The sequence below is a fragment of the Oppia nitens genome, unplaced genomic scaffold (genome assembly GCF_028296485.1).
Source record: "Oppia nitens isolate AA-2021 unplaced genomic scaffold, nextdenovo-longstitch-racon4-pilon3 scaffold19_pilon_pilon_pilon, whole genome shotgun sequence".
Classification (NCBI taxonomy): Eukaryota; Metazoa; Arthropoda; class Arachnida; order Sarcoptiformes; family Oppiidae; genus Oppia; species Oppia nitens.
The window spans coordinates 1,633,860-1,652,415 of NW_026533198.1; the positions used below are offsets into that span (position 1 = coordinate 1,633,860).

An 18,556-nucleotide genomic window follows, 5' to 3' on the forward strand; every position below is an offset into this window, starting at 1 on the left:
TTATTTAGACTATTTTTTAAAAAATAATAATAAATAATATGTGATTTGTTACTAAGCGCTTCCAGTAAACAGATACATATATAAAGTTACATATGTATTGAAAAATGTGTACAATTTTAATATTTAGTTATATTATTTTTAAATATTTTTAAATGTTTGCTTATTATATAAACATAACTTTAGTCTATAGTTAAATAGTTTATAAATTTAATTAAATCTAAATATTTAGATTATAAAATATCATTTAGTTTTAATGCAAACAATAGTATAAAACAATTGGTGTTTATAGCAACCGATTTGTCCGAAATGATTGCTTACCAAACCATACACTTCATTATTATCGGTTACAACTAGTGTGTGATATAAACCACAACTCACATCACTTATCAAATCATTGTTGTCATTGATTTGTATAATCATTGGTTTCTTATATTTATTGTCATCACATCCCCGACCCAACTGTCTATTACTATGTTTACCATAACTATAGATACTATTATCACTTGTCAAACACAAAAATGAATTATAAATTTATTACACTTTTTATTTGATAACTCATTAATATTACTAAATTTATATTTAATTTCTAAATAATTCAAAGCTTTTGGTACTATTTATTATAATATATAAAAAAATTATATTTTCTCTTATTTATAAAAATAATAAAATTAACAACAAAAAGTAATAATAAACAAAACATTTATTTTTAATACAAATGTTGTGATAAAATATGTGCAATAAATGTATAAAAAACTAATGACTAAAAAAAATAATCTTAAATGAAAATCACTTATTATTTTCTATTGAGAGGACTGTCAGCTGAAGACAAGTCGACAGTCACTTAGCGTACAATTATGGACCAAATCGGGTGATAACATCAGTACCACTGACAACATTTGTTGTCGACGGTATTGGCATTGCATGGGTTCCGGCAACGGATCCGCTGGTAATCTCAGTGCCGGTATGTCTGGCCAGTGATGACCGACTCTATATGTGTTTAATTGTGGCCAACTATTGCAACCATTTCCTGTTCATCAATACCTGTATTTATTTTTGTTATTGTTTGTGTCATAGATTAAGAGCTGATCCATTGAATGTCTTCAAAAAATGTTGATTAAATACATTAAAATGTTTTATTTATTGTCTATTTAGGAAAAAAATTATATTTTATTTTTAATTTAATTTTATAACCAATTTTTTTTTGCTAACTTTGTTGTACTTTGTTTTAATGTATATATATAAAAATATAATAATTAATTTTTGTTTAAATAAATTTATCTGCTTATTATATGTTTATGTTATATCACAAATAATATTAATAATTAATTAGTTTTATAAGTTTACATAACTTTAGTTTCATATGTTTTAGTTATTTTAATTAGTATTTTATATATAATTATTGTTAATAATAATAATGAACGCGTTGTCTAATTATGTTATTTATAAAAAAATACTGTTATATAATAGCTATAAACTCGAAAAAAAACTTGTATTTTATTTTTGTTAGGCGTGGTTCACATATTACGTTCGCACTTTTTAAGAAATCTAGACCCCCTCACTTCCCTATGTTCGCATATAATAATTTTAAAAAATTAGGTTCGCATGTCCCTAACCGTTACCACAAGAAATAAAATATCTAAATGGGAACATTTTTAAAGTCTCTACACCTCCCCTCCTCCCCCTCGTTCGCGAAAGTTTGCTTTAGCTAACCCACCCTCACCCTCAATTGCTAACGTAATATGAGACCCATACCTTATATACTGTATTTATAATCACTTATTATATAGACTAGACTTAGAATTAGAAAACCCATTAGTCTTGTCCTATCAATAAGTAATATATAGTTTATATTAACCAAATTATATTACAAATGCTAAACAAATGTCATTATAATAGTAAAAGATTATTTTATAAATTAATTATAAATGCTTTATAAAATTATTTACTAACATAAACTAAGTACAGTATTTAAATTCAGTTAATCTATATATTTAAATACATTAAATAATAAGTAATAAAATATAAGATAAGTAATATAGTATCTAGGGTTAGATTAGATTCCCTCCCTCGTCTTATATTCCATAAGTTCCTTATATTCCCAGTTCCCTGGGAATTCCCTTGGAAGACATTTCCTTGTGGTACCACCTATCGTACCCTAACTCACATTACATAATGTTTTATTAAAAACATGTTTGTATAGTAAATGTCTACAAAATGTATTTAATGTTTTTACTAAATGTTTAATATTATTTGAATCATATTTTGATTGAGTTATTACTAACATACTGGGTCCAAATTGAAACACATAGTCATTGAGATTAGGTACTTTTTAATGTATGACAAATTATATTTTCCCTTTCTAACGATCAAGGGAGGGAATATAATATATTTTCCATATTTTCCGGGAAAATAGGAGGGATTTTATTTGGGAACTTCCCTCCCTGGGAATCTCAATCTAACCCTAATACTATCTAAAATGTTATATTAAAATATTTAGTTTTAATGCAAACAAATGTATAAAACAATTGCCATAATTCTGGCTCTGAATCCATGTTTTCTATACGGAGTTTCCATTCCTTGTGTTTGATTTGTTGGAGTTTTTCATTAAACTCGACATCATTTGTAACAACTGTGCTATCGATAGCCCATTCATTGTACTGTTCAATGATCTGAGCACAGGTAGGTCTGTCATCATAGACCGGTTGCATCGTATGTTTAATAACATTCAATAGATTACAATATTTGTCACTCCATTCATGTAATATATATTTATCGCGTGAACTAAAAATAAAAGTATAAAAATATTTTTATTATAAATAATTAAAATATAATTTTAATACAAACTCATTGACATCCGCATCGAACAACTCTTCAATAATAACACTAATACTATAGACATCAGCTTTGGTGTCATATTTGCGACCACTTATGACTTCGGGTGCCATATATTTAGGACTTCCCACACCTGACGTATGACTTTGTTCTACCATTTCGTGAACTGTTATTAATCCCAAATCACATAACTTAACGAACCGTCCGTTTCTAATGACGTGTGCTATCAATATGTTGTCGGGTTTGAGATCGCGATGAATGACCGGTGGATTCAATTCATGCAAATATCGGACACATTCTAACACTTCTAATAGTATTTCACACGTAATGTAATACTCCATACAATCCATGGGTTCATCTGATGATTGTCTTTGAAATACCTGTGCTTTCAATTTGATGGCCTCTTTCAGACTCATTATGCAATAATCCATTTCAATATATATACAATTATCGTAATACCAATACGAGTTGTTATTAACTAAATATTGATCCGTTATTTTAGTCAATCTTTCAATTTCTTTTAAATACATTTCATTTATTAAACTATTCTCTGTTTAATGTTTAGAAATATATAAAATTAATATATTCATTATAAATATGTAGATAAAATTTTATATAATAAGTAAAATATAATATAATATAGACGTAATGATTTTTAAAAATTTATAAAAATAACTATTTAATAGTATACAAACATATATTAGCTATTATATTAAAATAGATACCTGGTATTTTAATTATTTTAATTGCAATTATTTTATTATTCAATTTATGTTTGCATTTATAAACCGATCCAAAGCTTCCCGAACCCAATGTTTGCAACTCATCATAACAGCTATAATATGGGTTATAAACAGTGTCTATAAATGTATAAATTAAACTCAATTAATATTATAATTATTAATTAAATGATATGAAAAACAAACCTAAGTTCAAAGTATCGAAACTTTTATAATTAGATTTAATTGTTTTAATAGTATATTCAATAAATTCTGTTATACTGTCAGTGAATTCACTCGAGTTATATGTTTTGTATGTTATATGATATTTATTAACACAATAATCAAAATAATTATTATATTTTGTATTATTTTTTTTGTTTCTATTCAATACATAGACCATATCATCCATTGAACACATAAATAATTTTTGATTCCATTTATTAGATTTAATTGATTTAATATCACTAAATTGTTTACAATTACCCAATAATTTTGGTGTCATTTGTATATCAATTACATTATTTTCATTGTAATATTCACCACAAGTATAGACTTTATTTTTATAATCACTACTGAAATATGTATTTCCGGCACCCGATTGTATGGATGTAATACCCGATAGATTACATATCAATTGTGGTCTACATATCATGAGATTATTACAATTAAGTCCCAATTGTTTGCAATGATTGTAACCCCAACTAAACACATGTCCATCACTTGTCAATGCAAACGATGAGTAATCAAAACAGTGAACAGATTTTATACAATAATTGTCATTAAATAATATTTTTTCCGGTTTAGTAATTGCTTTACAAGTGATGTCTCGGCTACCGATTTGTCCGAATGTATTGCGACCCCAACCATACACTTCATTATTATGCGTTAAAACTAATGTATGATATAAACCACAACTCACATCACTTATCAAATCATTGTTGTCATTGATTTGTATAATCATTGGTATCTTATATGTTTTATCATCACTTCCCTGACCTAACTGTCCATTTCTATCATAACCACAACTATACACACAATTATCACGAGTCAAACAAACTATGAATTCCAATCCATTTATAAATTTAATAATCTTTTTATTTGACAACTCTATGATCTCTTGTGGTTCACTCACCCACTGGTTGTGTCCCAAACCCAGTGATCCTCTGATATTAGCACCCAATCCATAGACCCGATCATCATCTTTGGTAACAAATATCATATTAACCCCCAAATCGTCGTCAAACACATAAAACTTATCAATCTTTTTGCTCCAATCATTTGGCGATAATTTTTGTGGTTTTATAATATTAACAATTGATTTAGTAGTGAAATTGTTTCCCATTTTTTTATTAACTGAATATTTAGTATTTACAGTTAAAACAAGTATCTTAAAAAATATATTTATTAATCACTGTATATTATATTATTAAATATTATATTAAGTCATTACTAAAATATACTTGATTATTATTTTAATTATTTAATAACAATAAATTTTACATTAATATACATCATTATTGTATATTTTTATAAAAATATTTTACATCAACATTCATAATATTATAATACATCTAATTTATTAGCAAATTATAATGTATTTAAAAAAACTATTATTTAAGTATTGAATAGTTATATTTAACTATTATTTAAATAAAGTATTAAATTATAAATATATTTTTTGATTAGTATATAATTGTAAAAATAATTTATTATATTTTCATTGTTTAGTGTATATATATATATATTTTTAACAAAAATATTATTACCATTGTTGTACTAATCTGTGTAACTATTAGTTTATAGTTGTTATCTTTTATTATTACTAATATATTTGATATTATTTATGATATACTGAAATACATTCAATTTATTGTTATTATTATTATTGAAATACAAAAAAAAATCATAAATCTAAAAAAATGTTTTATTATTATTAATTATTATATCAATATATATTAATTTATTTGAAAAATTTATTTAGTCTATTTTTGTAAAAAATAATTAATATATTAAAAATAATATAAATAATAAAAAAATAATAAGTATATTTTTTTAATTTATAAATTTTATATAGTTATCTAATTATATTTTTATTTATCTGTAATTTTATAAAAATTTTAAGTAATTTAATTTAAGTATTACTAAATGTATAATTAAATATACTTTACAATAATAATTATTATCATAAAACAAATGAAATAAATATAATCATTTTAGTAAAAAATTTTTAGTTATCAGAGATGTCAGCAGTTTATAATCAAACACACAATGAAAACATTTAGATTTTATTTCATTCAATATATAATTTTTTTTATAAAACATTTAAATTTTGAAATTCAATAGAATTTTAGGTTTTTTATTGTTATTATAATTAAATTAACAAAAAAAAACTAAATAAATAAAACATTTATTATTAATGCAAATGTTGTCATAAAATATGTGTTCAGTTAATGTATGAAAACTATTGACTAATATCTTAATGAAATTCAATTATTATTTTCTATTGAGAGGACTGAAGCTGAAGACTGATTTTATTAAAAGTTTTAATTATATTATTATTTATCTGTAATATTATAAGTAATTTAATTTAAGTATAACTAATAGATGTATAAATTTAATTTACTGTACAATAATTATCATAAAATAAATTAAATTATATAATCATTTTAGTAAATAATTTATATTGATATCAGAGATGTCAGCAGTTTATACCCAAACATACTGTGAAAACATTTAGATTTTATTCAATTCATTCAAAACATAAGTTTTTTTTATATATCAATAAAACATTTAAATTTTGAAATTCAATAGAATTTTATGCTATTATTGTAATTATAATTATATTAACAAAAAAAAATAATAAATAAATAAATAAAACATTTATTTTTAATGCAAATGTTGTCACAAAATATGTGTTCAATAAATGCGATGAAAACTATTGACTAAAATCTTAAATGAAAATCAATTTATATTATTGTCTATTAAGAGGACTAACACTGAAGACTGCAGTCAATTACCGACAATTATGGACCAAATCGGGTGATAACAACAACACCTCAACCACTACATCGGCGGTATCGGCACTGCATGTGTTGGGCAACGGATCCGCTGGTAATCCCTGTTCAGTATGTCTGGCCAGTGATGACCGACTCTATCTGTTTAATTGTGGCCAAGGATTGCAACGATTTCTTCCTCAATACCGGTATTTATATTTTAATTGTTGCTTAAGAGCTGATCCATTGATAATCTTTTTTTTCTTCAATGATCTCTTCAATAGTATAAAAGCCGTCAAATGTGAGAACCTATTCCTCACAAGCAATTACTGGCACAACATATCCGGTATTTCTGGTCTACTATTGACACAAATAGACTCCGGAATCAAGAGATTCACAATTCATACCAATGACAGCCAAAAACTGTTGGATTTGATCCGTTATTTTGACGTCAAATTAGACAACTGTCAGCTATCGGCTGTCGACTACTATCAATCGGATCCGACAACAGACACGATATTTACCGATAGTTATGTCGAAATTAGGCCAATAGTTGTCAACATCGGCGACCGTAAAACTGATCGCACAGTTGTATACTTTTGTAAAGTCAACCGAAAAGCGGGACAACTATTGCTGGACAAGTGTTTTCATATGAAAATCCCCAGAAATTTATTACCGAAACTCAAATCAGGCGAAACTCTCGAATTGGACAACGGTTTGATTGTCCGACCATCTGATGTGATGACAGCTGAAGAACCGGAACAATCGTTTGTGATTCTTGAGTGTCAATCATTGGAAGTATTGAATAGTATTTTATTGAACGACAAATTTTTATTGGATTTAAATGAAAATATCCAAACAATTGAATGTGTTGTTCATATGACTCCTGATTTTTTAATGAAATCACATGAATATCAGTCATTGATATCACTGTTTAGATCCGAAACCAAACATCTAATACTAAACGAAATGAATCCAAGTTTTGGTTTGATTTCATTACACAGAACTCAATCACAATTGCATTCATTGGATGAGAAAATTTTTCCCTTAATTAACGAAAATATTGATTACAATAAAAATGTAATTAATTTATATAATAATAATAATAATATTAACGAAAACCTGATTTCCTGTCAAACAGGACTACAATATGTGTTCCGACCTCTCGGACAAAGAGGTGTCAGTTTTGATGGACTCGAGTTAGTCAGTATGAAGTTTATACGCGAAGACGCACTGTTAGATCATCTGAAAAATGAAAGACAAGGTTTAGCCGAAAGTATATCGGATTTAAAAGCCAAACAACAACTACTTGAAAGTCAATCAAATAATAATAATGTTTCCGAAGATAAACAATATCCAGAAATAGTATTTTTGGGAACAAGTTCTGCACAACCATTGCTTAATCGTAATGTTTCCGCAATTTTACTCAATATTACCGATGAGTCGTCAATACTTCTAGATTGCGGTGAAGACACTAGCGGTCAGTTGTATCGCTTCTACGGTTCACAGCATATGAACAGTTATTTTTACCAGAAATTAAAAGCCATATTTGTTAGCCATATTCATACTGACCATCACATGGGACTCATTCAACTAATCAAAGACTCGTATAAATATACAAACAAACCGTTGACTATATTTATACCGCCGATGGTTAACGATTGGCTAAATCAATATAATCGAGAGTTTGAAGATATTAGCCATCAATATGTTTGTTTAGCGACAACTGAACTCTGCGACAAAGATATTACAAGTGTTTTGTCTGATTTAAGACTCAATCGATTGGAAGCGATTCCAGTTGTTCACTGTTTGGATTCGTTTGGTGTCCTACTAGAGACCATTGATGGCAATAAACGAATTGTCTATTCCGGTGACGCCGAACCAACCGATCAGCTTATCGACAGAGGACAGGGGTGTGATCTACTCATACACGAAGCCACTCAGGACGACTCGTTGGTACCGCTGGCCAGAAAACAGTGTCACTCGACCGTATCGGAGGCCATCGATGTCGGTCGAAGAATGTCTGCAAAGTTTACTATTTTGACACATTTTAGCGCCCGTTTCGGTAAAATGCCGTTAATTCCCGACAATGTGTTCGACGACAATAATGGACGACTTGGTATTGCCTATGATTTTATGAGAGTATCGTTAAATCAATTGAATCGATTGCCAATACTATTGCCTACACTTCGGTGTCTTTATTCATCGCATTTATCAAAAATGGTCGACAGATCGGAGATATATCATAGAAGATATAAAATTATCAATAAAATCAAATCATATGTTTGAATAGTTTTATATGTTTTTTGTTTGTTTGTTATATTTTATATACATGTTTATATACATAAAAAAAAATTTATCAATGATTGACAAAATGAATATATAATAATAATAATAAAATTAGATATGATTTTTATGATTCAAATATATGCTTCAGTTGTATATATATTTTTATTTTATTTTTTTTGCTATTAAAAGCCATCTATCTATCAATAAGTTATATATACTGTATATATATATTCTTATCTCTACTACTAATAAAAATAATATATATATATATTTTTACAATAATATACTTAAATTGTATATAAATTGAATACTTGTCATCACTGAACTATTATATCTGTTAGAAATAATAATATATATACTATTATATTATTGAATATATATACAGTGCTATACTATAAAAAACTATATATTTCCCAATAAATCATATCATAGGTTATGCTTGAATTGATAGCAAAGTACGGTATATGTGTTTTGAAAGAGAGAGAGAGAGAAATATATATAAAAATAAGGAATATATATACAGGGCGGTTTTTCCCTTAGTCCTTTTGAAATTACCCTGCTAAATTAAAAACTATAAATATTTGTAAATTTATTTTTACATAGATGGGGTTAGGGGTAGTTGGAGTTTTAGTTATTGTTGTTTTGAAAATCAAAACAGTTTAAAAATGGCGTCGGCACGCATTACAAAATATGCAACATTTTGGCACAAAAAAACCATTTTTGACGATTGCTCGGCAACTTGATCCAAAAAGAGTCAGTGTTTGGTGTGCTATCAAAGACGAAGAAGTTATTGCGTCAATATTTCTAACTCAAAGTGTAACATTAGAAGTTTACAAGACACAAATCACTGAAACGTTCAGCGCTACTATACCAAGAAAACGTTTGGCAAACAATCATTGGTTTTAACTTGACGGAGCAAGACAGCACAGAACACAGGATGTGTTCAATACTCTTAAAGAATGTTTTGGAGAGCATATCATTAGATTTGATGCGCCAAAAAAACAGGAGGCGGCATTGATTGGTCATCATATTCACCTGATCTCAACCCTTGTGATTACTTTTTTTTGGGATATTTGAAAGATAGGGTTTATGTTTCTCAACCAGAAACCATTGATCAACTTAAACAAAACATTGAACGCGAAAAAAGGGCGATTCCAATGGATATGCTTCAAAGAGTTGCTGCTAATTTTGAAGGCCGAATTCGTCATTTAATTGCAATTAGTGGCGGCCATTTTGAAAATTTAATTCATTAAAATTTAAAAGCTCCATTTACTCAATTTTATATTAATTTTTATTTGAATAAAATATATTTAGTAGTTTTAAAGTTATTGATATGTTTTTAAAAGGACTAAGGGAAAAACCACCCTGTATATATATATATATATATATCTATAAAAAAATATAAAATAATAATAAAATAAATCGAGATTTGCTTCAAATATTAAAGTGTGTCTCCAAATCGCATATATATTATTGTTTTTCTTATGTCAGCCATAAGTCAAAAAATGAAACATATTTTTCTTTTAGATATTATTTTTTTTCATAATATATATATACTTTATATACTGTATATATAATTTATATTTAAGAAAGTAAGAAAGAAAGAGAGAGAGAGAGAGAGAGAGAGAGAGAGAGAGAGTACTTGTAATAAAATAATATATATATAAAAAATAGCAAAAATAAAAATGAAATGAAAGTGAAAATATAAATGTTATATAATATATAATAGCAAATGTTGTGTGCGATTCCCACTGCGAGACTAATGTTTTATATAATATTATAGTTCATATCAATTGTATGTCAGGAAAAGGGATGGAATAGAGAGAGAGAGAGAGAGAGAGAGAGAGAGAGAGAATACATAAGTTTTTTTTTATATTATAAACCAAAAAATAAATATATTCTGTATTTTAAAATTCAACTCTCATAATATAAAAATGTGTGATATATTGATAATATAATTTATATAATATTTTTTTATATAACAAAATGTTTCTTATATTTTGATTAGTTTTTATTTTTATTTATTTTTTTATTGAAAATATTTTTTTTAACCAATATTTTATTTATGTTGTTGTTGTGTGTTTTAACTGTTATAATAGAAACGTTATAAAATAAATTTGTTTAACAAAAAAAATATTTAGGCTTTTAGTAGAAATAATTAATACATATATATATTATTAGATCATTTAAAAAATAAAATAAATTACATTTTTATTTTAATTTAATAATTTAATGTTTAACTAAAAAGATTGATTTAATTTTTATTATAACACTTTCACACATACATATATATTAAAAAATTTTATTTTGTGAAAAATTTAATCAAAATATTTTTTAAATTAATGACTAAATAAATTTATTTTTTTCAAAATAAATAATTTAATTTAATATGATAAATTTATTTTTATAAAAAAAAAATAATTTATATATATATATAGAACATAATTAAAATTATGATAAATATATATATATATTTTGTGTGTTGAATACAATATTTATATATATTATATATAATATTATATATATATATAAATTATATACAGAATAATCTATTTTAATATAAAATGATTTTAACAAATAAAAATAAATGAACTAAAATTGCTAATGATTTTAATGCATATATTATTCATAAAAATATAATATACAGTACTATACAGTATATATAATACAATAATATTTATGGTTTTAGATTTAAAAATTTTATGCTAATTTAATATACAGTATAAACTGAGTTATTATTATTATTATTATTATTAATATTAGGTATTATTTTTTGGTATATAAAATAGCGAAAAATTCATTTATTTATCATATGTTTTGCAGATATATAATAATAATAATATTTTTAATAATATATCTGCAAATCATATATATATATGATAAATAAATGAATTTTTCTATTATATATATTTAAATAACTACTGTATAGTTAAAAAAAAATAAAATCAATTTAATGAATATATTCTATACTATAATATATATATAAAGTAATTACAATAACAGAAATATAAATGATTTTAATGTTAGACTCATTGGATTTTTTTGTTGTTGGTTGCTTTGAAGTGCATATAATAGAAATATTGATACAAAACTACAGTATATATATACTGTATAAATAAATATATTCAAAATGATAATAACTTTTTTTTGGTGAATTTACTATACATTAGAATAATATAACTAACAAAAAAAATCAAAAAAAAAATAACTTAATGAAACTGTTGTACTATTTATGTATAATATATATATATTAATCTCATCTATAATATAATAATATAATACTATTTTTAATGTAATGTATGGTCATTTAAATTATTTTATTTTATTTATTCTGTATATCAAATATGTGTGTATATATAATATGCATATTATAATGTATATATACTGTACAGTACTAGAAATATATACTGAAATTAAAAAATATATATCATTTTACTTTTTTATTATTTGTTGTACTGTAGTAGACATTTATAGTGTATAACACACAAAAAAAACATTTCATGAAATTATAATAATAATCATTAAAAAAAGTCAATTAAAAGCAATGGGAATAACGCAAAACTAATTTAAACATTACTAATGTTAAAAAAAATGTTTTTAACATATGATATACAATGTATAAGAAAAAAAGCGGATAATAATAATAATATTACATTTAAAAAAAACACACAAAACATTTTCAGAGAGAGAGAGAGAGAGAGAGAGAGAGAGAGAGAGAGTTTTATGTCTATAGATGTATATATAAAACATGCAATTTATGTAATAATGATAATAATTATTACATACACATCAAGTATTTTCATTTACAACTAATAATAATAATAATAATAAGTTAAACGTTAAAATATTTACAAAATTTCTATTATTATATTATATATAAATTTATACTTTACATAATTGTTTCACAAATAAATACATGACTGAACTTATATTTATGCAAATACTGTATAACATGTAAAATAAAATACAGTATAAATCAAATATAATATTTGAATTTATTTTTTTTGTGTATATATATATATATATTTTTTTGTCATAAATGTTATGTTTCTATATTTCAATTGTAAAAAATTGTTGGCAAATATTGAATTAATGTTTTTTTTTGTTTGGAAGAACTGGTTATATATATATATATATTAATAAAAATTTTTATATTAAATATATTTTATATGAACATCAAGTGCACTGTAATTAATTAATTATTTTTTTAGTAAAATTAATATCTTATATAATAATAATAATATATAATTTTATATAAATAAAAATCATGTTTATTGTCTGTTATAATTTTTATATACTATATATATATTTAATTATCTAATTGGCATCACTTTATGTTGTATTTTATGAAATAAAACATTATATTACAGTATATATATATAATTATATTATATGTATATATATATAATTATATATATGACAAATATAAGATATATATATATAATTTATATATATATATATATATATATATATATATATTGGGTAATACTTTCAATTTTTCAATGTTTTAATAGGAAAAAAAATCAATATCTAGTTTTACTTTTTCTCACAACACATTTGGTTCCCAAAATCTCAATCAATTTTTTTTGTTAGTTAAATAATAATATATTAATAATTTTAATTAAATAATAAATTGAAAATTAATATAAAGACTTGTCATATTAAGAACTATATATAATATATATATATATTATATTTTATATTATTAGCTTATATTTGATTTTTTTAACAAAAAATAAATTATTAATTAAATTCTGCATATAACTTATATAGGCTAACAATTTTGATGTTATAATTTTGTTTTATATATATATATATACTGTATATATATATATATATATGTCACTCAATAAACTGTCAAAAAATAATTGCATTTTTAAAAAATAAATAAATTATAATTGGCATAAAATTTTAATTAATATTTTAATTAGGAATTTCCCTATACATTATTATAGATAATTATGATTTTTATTTATTTTTATTTTTGTTGAAAAAATATAATATAGGTTTTAATTTTCTTTTGGGCAATTACTTTGATTTATATTATATATTAATTAAAAAAATTTAAATTTTCATTTAAACTTTTGAATTACTGGTAAATATATATACAGTATATATAATTGCATTTAATATCTATATAAAAAGCACCAAATTTCTTATAATGACAAGTCATTAAACAAACCAACATAAAAAATCATAAAAAATAATTTTCATAAATTTTTTTTTTAAAAATCCTATATTATTCTAAATACTAAAACATAGCATAAATTTCATAAACAAAAAAAAATGAAATTTATCGCTGAATAGTTTGCATTTTTTCATATATATATATTTCTAACCAAAAAAAACACAAAACAAAACAAAAATCAATAAAACTATATATATCTATATAAATGTTATATACTATATATATATAAGTAAAGTATATATAGATTTTAATCCCACATACAGTCTTGCCTTAAATGTGTTAAAAATTGAAAGTCTCGGCACTTTCGACACGTTTTAATACCGCACCGATAGGTCTGGATTTTATTATTATTATTATTGTTGTTATCTTTGTTTTTACAGTACTTGAGTGCACAGGGATACCACATTACACAGATCTGTAGCCGACATAGACATGGCTGTCCCCGAAATATTTGTGTATTGTCTGAACCATTACCACCATCACCAACACTGCTGCTATGAATGATACAGCTCTGGACGGCATCGTGTAGTCGTTTGGTGGTTGTAGTGGTGGCTGAGGAGGAGGAGGAGGTCATAGTTTTGTGTACCGATGAGGTCAACGATATGATGTCGCGATTTAACACTGTTTTTTTTGAGATAAATATATATTATATTATAGATAGAAAACTAAATATTATTTACCCTAAAAATTATTTGTTAAATAAATATATCATTAATCTAACTATAGATTTATCTAGAGTTATATATAAACCATAAAACATTTTATTAATGTTTTTGACAAAATATAGTACAGTATTGTGTGTTAGAGTGTGTGTGTGTGTGTGTGTAATATATTTCCTCATATAATTGTATATAAATTATATCTAACTGTTATATCAATATATATATTAGCGTAGTATATAAATGGGAAAAATATATTAATATATATCTAACTAGAAAACACTTTATAATACAATAATAGCTATTTTGATAAACTTATTATTAATAATGTCACCGAAAAAAAACTACTACTACTAATACACAATATAAAATTAGATGATATTTTTGCCAGAAAAAAATAGTAGAGTTAAAGTAACAATAAAAATAAGGGAAAAATAGGGCTTAAAGACTAAACTAAGTGAATGAGTGAGTGAGTGAGTGTGTGTGTAAATGACAGGCTTTGAAAAAAACAATATGTTATATACATTTTAGCTATTGGGGGTTTGGAGACTAAAAATAATATTTATAATAATAATATGATTATACAGTGGTGTGTGTGTGTGTGTGTGTATAGTAAAGCACAAGTAGTTTATCATTTTTGCTGTATATATATATATCAATGGAAAATATATATAACTTATATTTTTATTCTCTTTACAGATCAATGGCAATACATTATAGACATTAGGAGTACTCTCTCTCTCTCTCTCTCTCTCTCTCTCTCTCTCTCTCTGGTAACTGCTTATCATCATCAGCTCAGTTGTGTTATGTATGTGTGTATGTGTTTTAAATGGATGTATGGTATGGTATGGTATAGATTGAAGGCGAAAAAAATTGAGTGAAAGTGTTTGATGTGAATGTCATATGATATCAGATCCAACACACAAACAAACAGACAAAGAAAAAAAGCAAACATTTATTTATATATATCTATATCTAACTATCTATACCTTCAGTGTTGGCCCAAAATCGCAAATCAATTTCACGGGTAAACGTCGAGTTTGTCGCCTCTGAACACACTTTTGGCAAATGTTTTGATATTATGGAAGACTTATTCACAACAATTTGGAGATCCATTTCGTATAACTCTTTTCCCTTATCATCTTCAGCCTGACGTATGGCTCCGGGATTTCTCTATTTCAATAGGAAAATAAATAAAATATATGTATCAGTAATATATAGTTAAATATTAAATATCATATCATAATATAGTTGTGTCATCAAATCCGAGAGTGAAAAAAAACCAAACATTACTATCATATTATAATAATAATCATAAATATATATAAAAAACACAATGAAATGAGTTAATAAAAAGAGATCATTACTACTACTACTACTACTAACTTATATATGAATAACTGTTTTTTTATTATCGATATTTTCATTCAACAATAACTACTTTATTATTATTATTATTATTAGTAGTATTATATATATATAGATATATATATAAGTTATATGACTTTTTTCTGGTTAACTGGAAACTCAATTTCTAATCAATCGCTTCATTTGATACACAATTGGTATCAATAAAAATATATAATATATCAATGAAAGAGAAAGAGAGAGAGAGAGAGAGAGAGAGAGAGACATTTGTGCGACACAAACCTTAATGACAGCACATATTATAAGAAATACTATTGCAATCAAACATCATATTTATGAGAGAATATATATATAGATATATAATATTATATATATATATAAAGACAACAAAAAATAAAAGTTAGCGATGAAAGACATATAACAAATAAAACAAACTAAAAAAAACCTAAACTAAACTAAAGTGAAAACATATAAAAAATAAATTAAAAAGCAGTCAATGGGTTGTGTCTATGAAGACATTTATTTAATTCAATGATTGGTCACCAAAAAAAAAAATATTTAGCAATAAATTAAATGTCAATTACCGGTACTGTATATAACGTATATATAAAACTTGTGTTATACTATTTATAGTTATACAGTTAATATAGTATTTAAGTTAAAGGACAGGGATGTATATAAAAAAATATATATATATATATAAATAGTTATTTTATTACTTGTAATTTATATATAAACAGTCAAAATATATAACAAAATTGGTAATTCAAATAATATTATATATTAATAAAATTAAAGGACTAAATGATATATCAATAATACAGTAATAATATTAACATAACATTTATTTTTTTAAAGTGTATTTTTGTTGGTTATTGGTTTCAATTGAGAGATACCAACAAAAAAAATGTTATATAAAATTAATGCCAAACAATTACATGCAATCATATTATAACAAATTGATTTTGTTTTTTTAAATTAAATACTAATTACCGGTAAAGTTATTGCTATAATATTACCGTTAATATGATTTTAGGCTTAAAATAATGGGATCAATTGGTGTGATAATTAAAAATCAAAAATAATAATAATTATTATTATTATTTACAAACCTGTCTGAGCTTAGACATGGCATCAGTGGAGATGAACTCATTTTTAGGTAAATGTGTTACAAAACAGTAGACTTTGTAAACACTTTCGTTTAAGTCCTGTTCACCCAAACGATAGATCCGGAAGATCTGTACTTCCTATTAGGCGGTGATAAACAAACAAACAAAAAATTTTAAGTAAATTATTATTAACTTAAAACAATACTATATTTTTAATCATTATATTAAACACACAATACATATACTGTAGTTTGCAATGTCTTTAAGAGGTTTATTATATCCACTAATAATAATGTGATAGTTGTCTCCTATTGGGTATCAAATACAGTCCTAATAGTCCTAAAGACTGGGATCAATTGGGGGACACATATATAGTGACCATTGATTTTGATGGTCAGTCCTAATAATAAAGACTGGGATCAATTGGGACACATATATAGTGATTTTGATGGTTAGTCCTAATAATAAAGACTAGGATCAATTGGGACACACATATAGTGACTTTGATGGTCAGTCCTAATAATAAAGACTGGGATCAATTGGGACACACATATAGTGACTTTGATGGTCAGTCCTAATAATAAAGACTGGGATCAATTGGGACACACATATAGTGACTTTGATGGTCACCCCTCCCCCGCCCCCAACACAATAAACCTCTTAGCGATTAAATGCCTTAAGACATACACATTATAATTCAATTGATCCCAAAAAAACAAAACTAAATACCGATTTAAAGTCAATAAATTGTGTAATATATGAGCCGTCGGTGTCATCCATGTCCAGTATAATCAAATCGTCGCTAATGTTTGAAGTAATCACTTCCTGATAGACTTCTTGGCCATCGTTTTGTACGTTAATTACCAGTCTATTGATGGACTCTTCATCGTCTGCTACTGTATCCGATTGTTGGACCACTATATCGGCCATCGATTTAGTGGTCAACAACGACGGCCATAATACTAGTGTCACTAATAATAGCCATATTAACGGCGGCGGCGGCAGTGATGTTGATGTTGTCGGTGTCGATGAACAACTACTTGTCCTCGACTTCCGAGTGGTCCGACATTTACGGCAATCCGATGTTGACATGTCTTGTAGTAGTGGTAGTGATAGTTGTCGTTGTCGTCGACGGCGGCAATGAGGCAAACATATGGACATCAAATGCAAATCACTTCAATTGATTGATTGATTTGACTGTTATTGTGGTCATTCATCATCACTGCATCTGATCCACACATATACTGGACCGACAATTATCTCAACAAATAAATCATATCATAATTATTGCATACATTTAACTGTCAATTGTTTTATATTTGGGATCACATGTTGTTTATGTCTAATACACTGTATATATGTATTGCAATGCTATTGCAATCAATACATTGAAAAC

The 18,556-nt window shown here is 24.9% G+C and overlaps 3 protein-coding genes across 3 annotated transcripts; 1 reads left to right on the plus strand and 2 right to left on the minus strand.

Moving 5' to 3' along the window:
• Window positions 1-2,393: 2,393 nt before the first annotated feature.
• Window positions 2,394-3,278, minus strand: LOC128966004 (putative mitogen-activated protein kinase kinase kinase 7-like). The gene is made up of 2 exons (XM_054312803.1): window positions 2,845-3,278; window positions 2,394-2,781 (listed from the first exon to the last, which is right to left on the minus strand). Exons 1-2 carry the CDS (start codon window positions 3,261-3,263, stop codon window positions 2,472-2,474), a joined length of 729 nt encoding a protein of 242 aa, XP_054168778.1. The 5' UTR covers window positions 3,264-3,278; the 3' UTR covers window positions 2,394-2,471.
• Window positions 3,279-6,473: 3,195 nt separating this feature from the next.
• LOC128966199 (ribonuclease Z, mitochondrial-like) lies at window positions 6,474-9,742 on the plus strand. Its single transcript, XM_054313031.1, has 3 exons — window positions 6,474-6,756; window positions 6,832-8,808; window positions 9,589-9,742. Exons 1-3 carry the CDS (start codon window positions 6,509-6,511, stop codon window positions 9,740-9,742), a joined length of 2,379 nt encoding a protein of 792 aa, XP_054169006.1. The 5' UTR covers window positions 6,474-6,508.
• Window positions 9,743-14,271: 4,529 nt separating this feature from the next.
• On the minus strand, window positions 14,272-18,556 carry LOC128966003 (out at first protein-like). The gene is made up of 4 exons (XM_054312802.1): window positions 17,890-18,556; window positions 17,164-17,298; window positions 15,673-15,856; window positions 14,272-14,645 (listed from the first exon to the last, which is right to left on the minus strand). Exons 1-4 carry the CDS (start codon window positions 18,319-18,321, stop codon window positions 14,272-14,274), a joined length of 1,125 nt encoding a protein of 374 aa, XP_054168777.1. The 5' UTR covers window positions 18,322-18,556.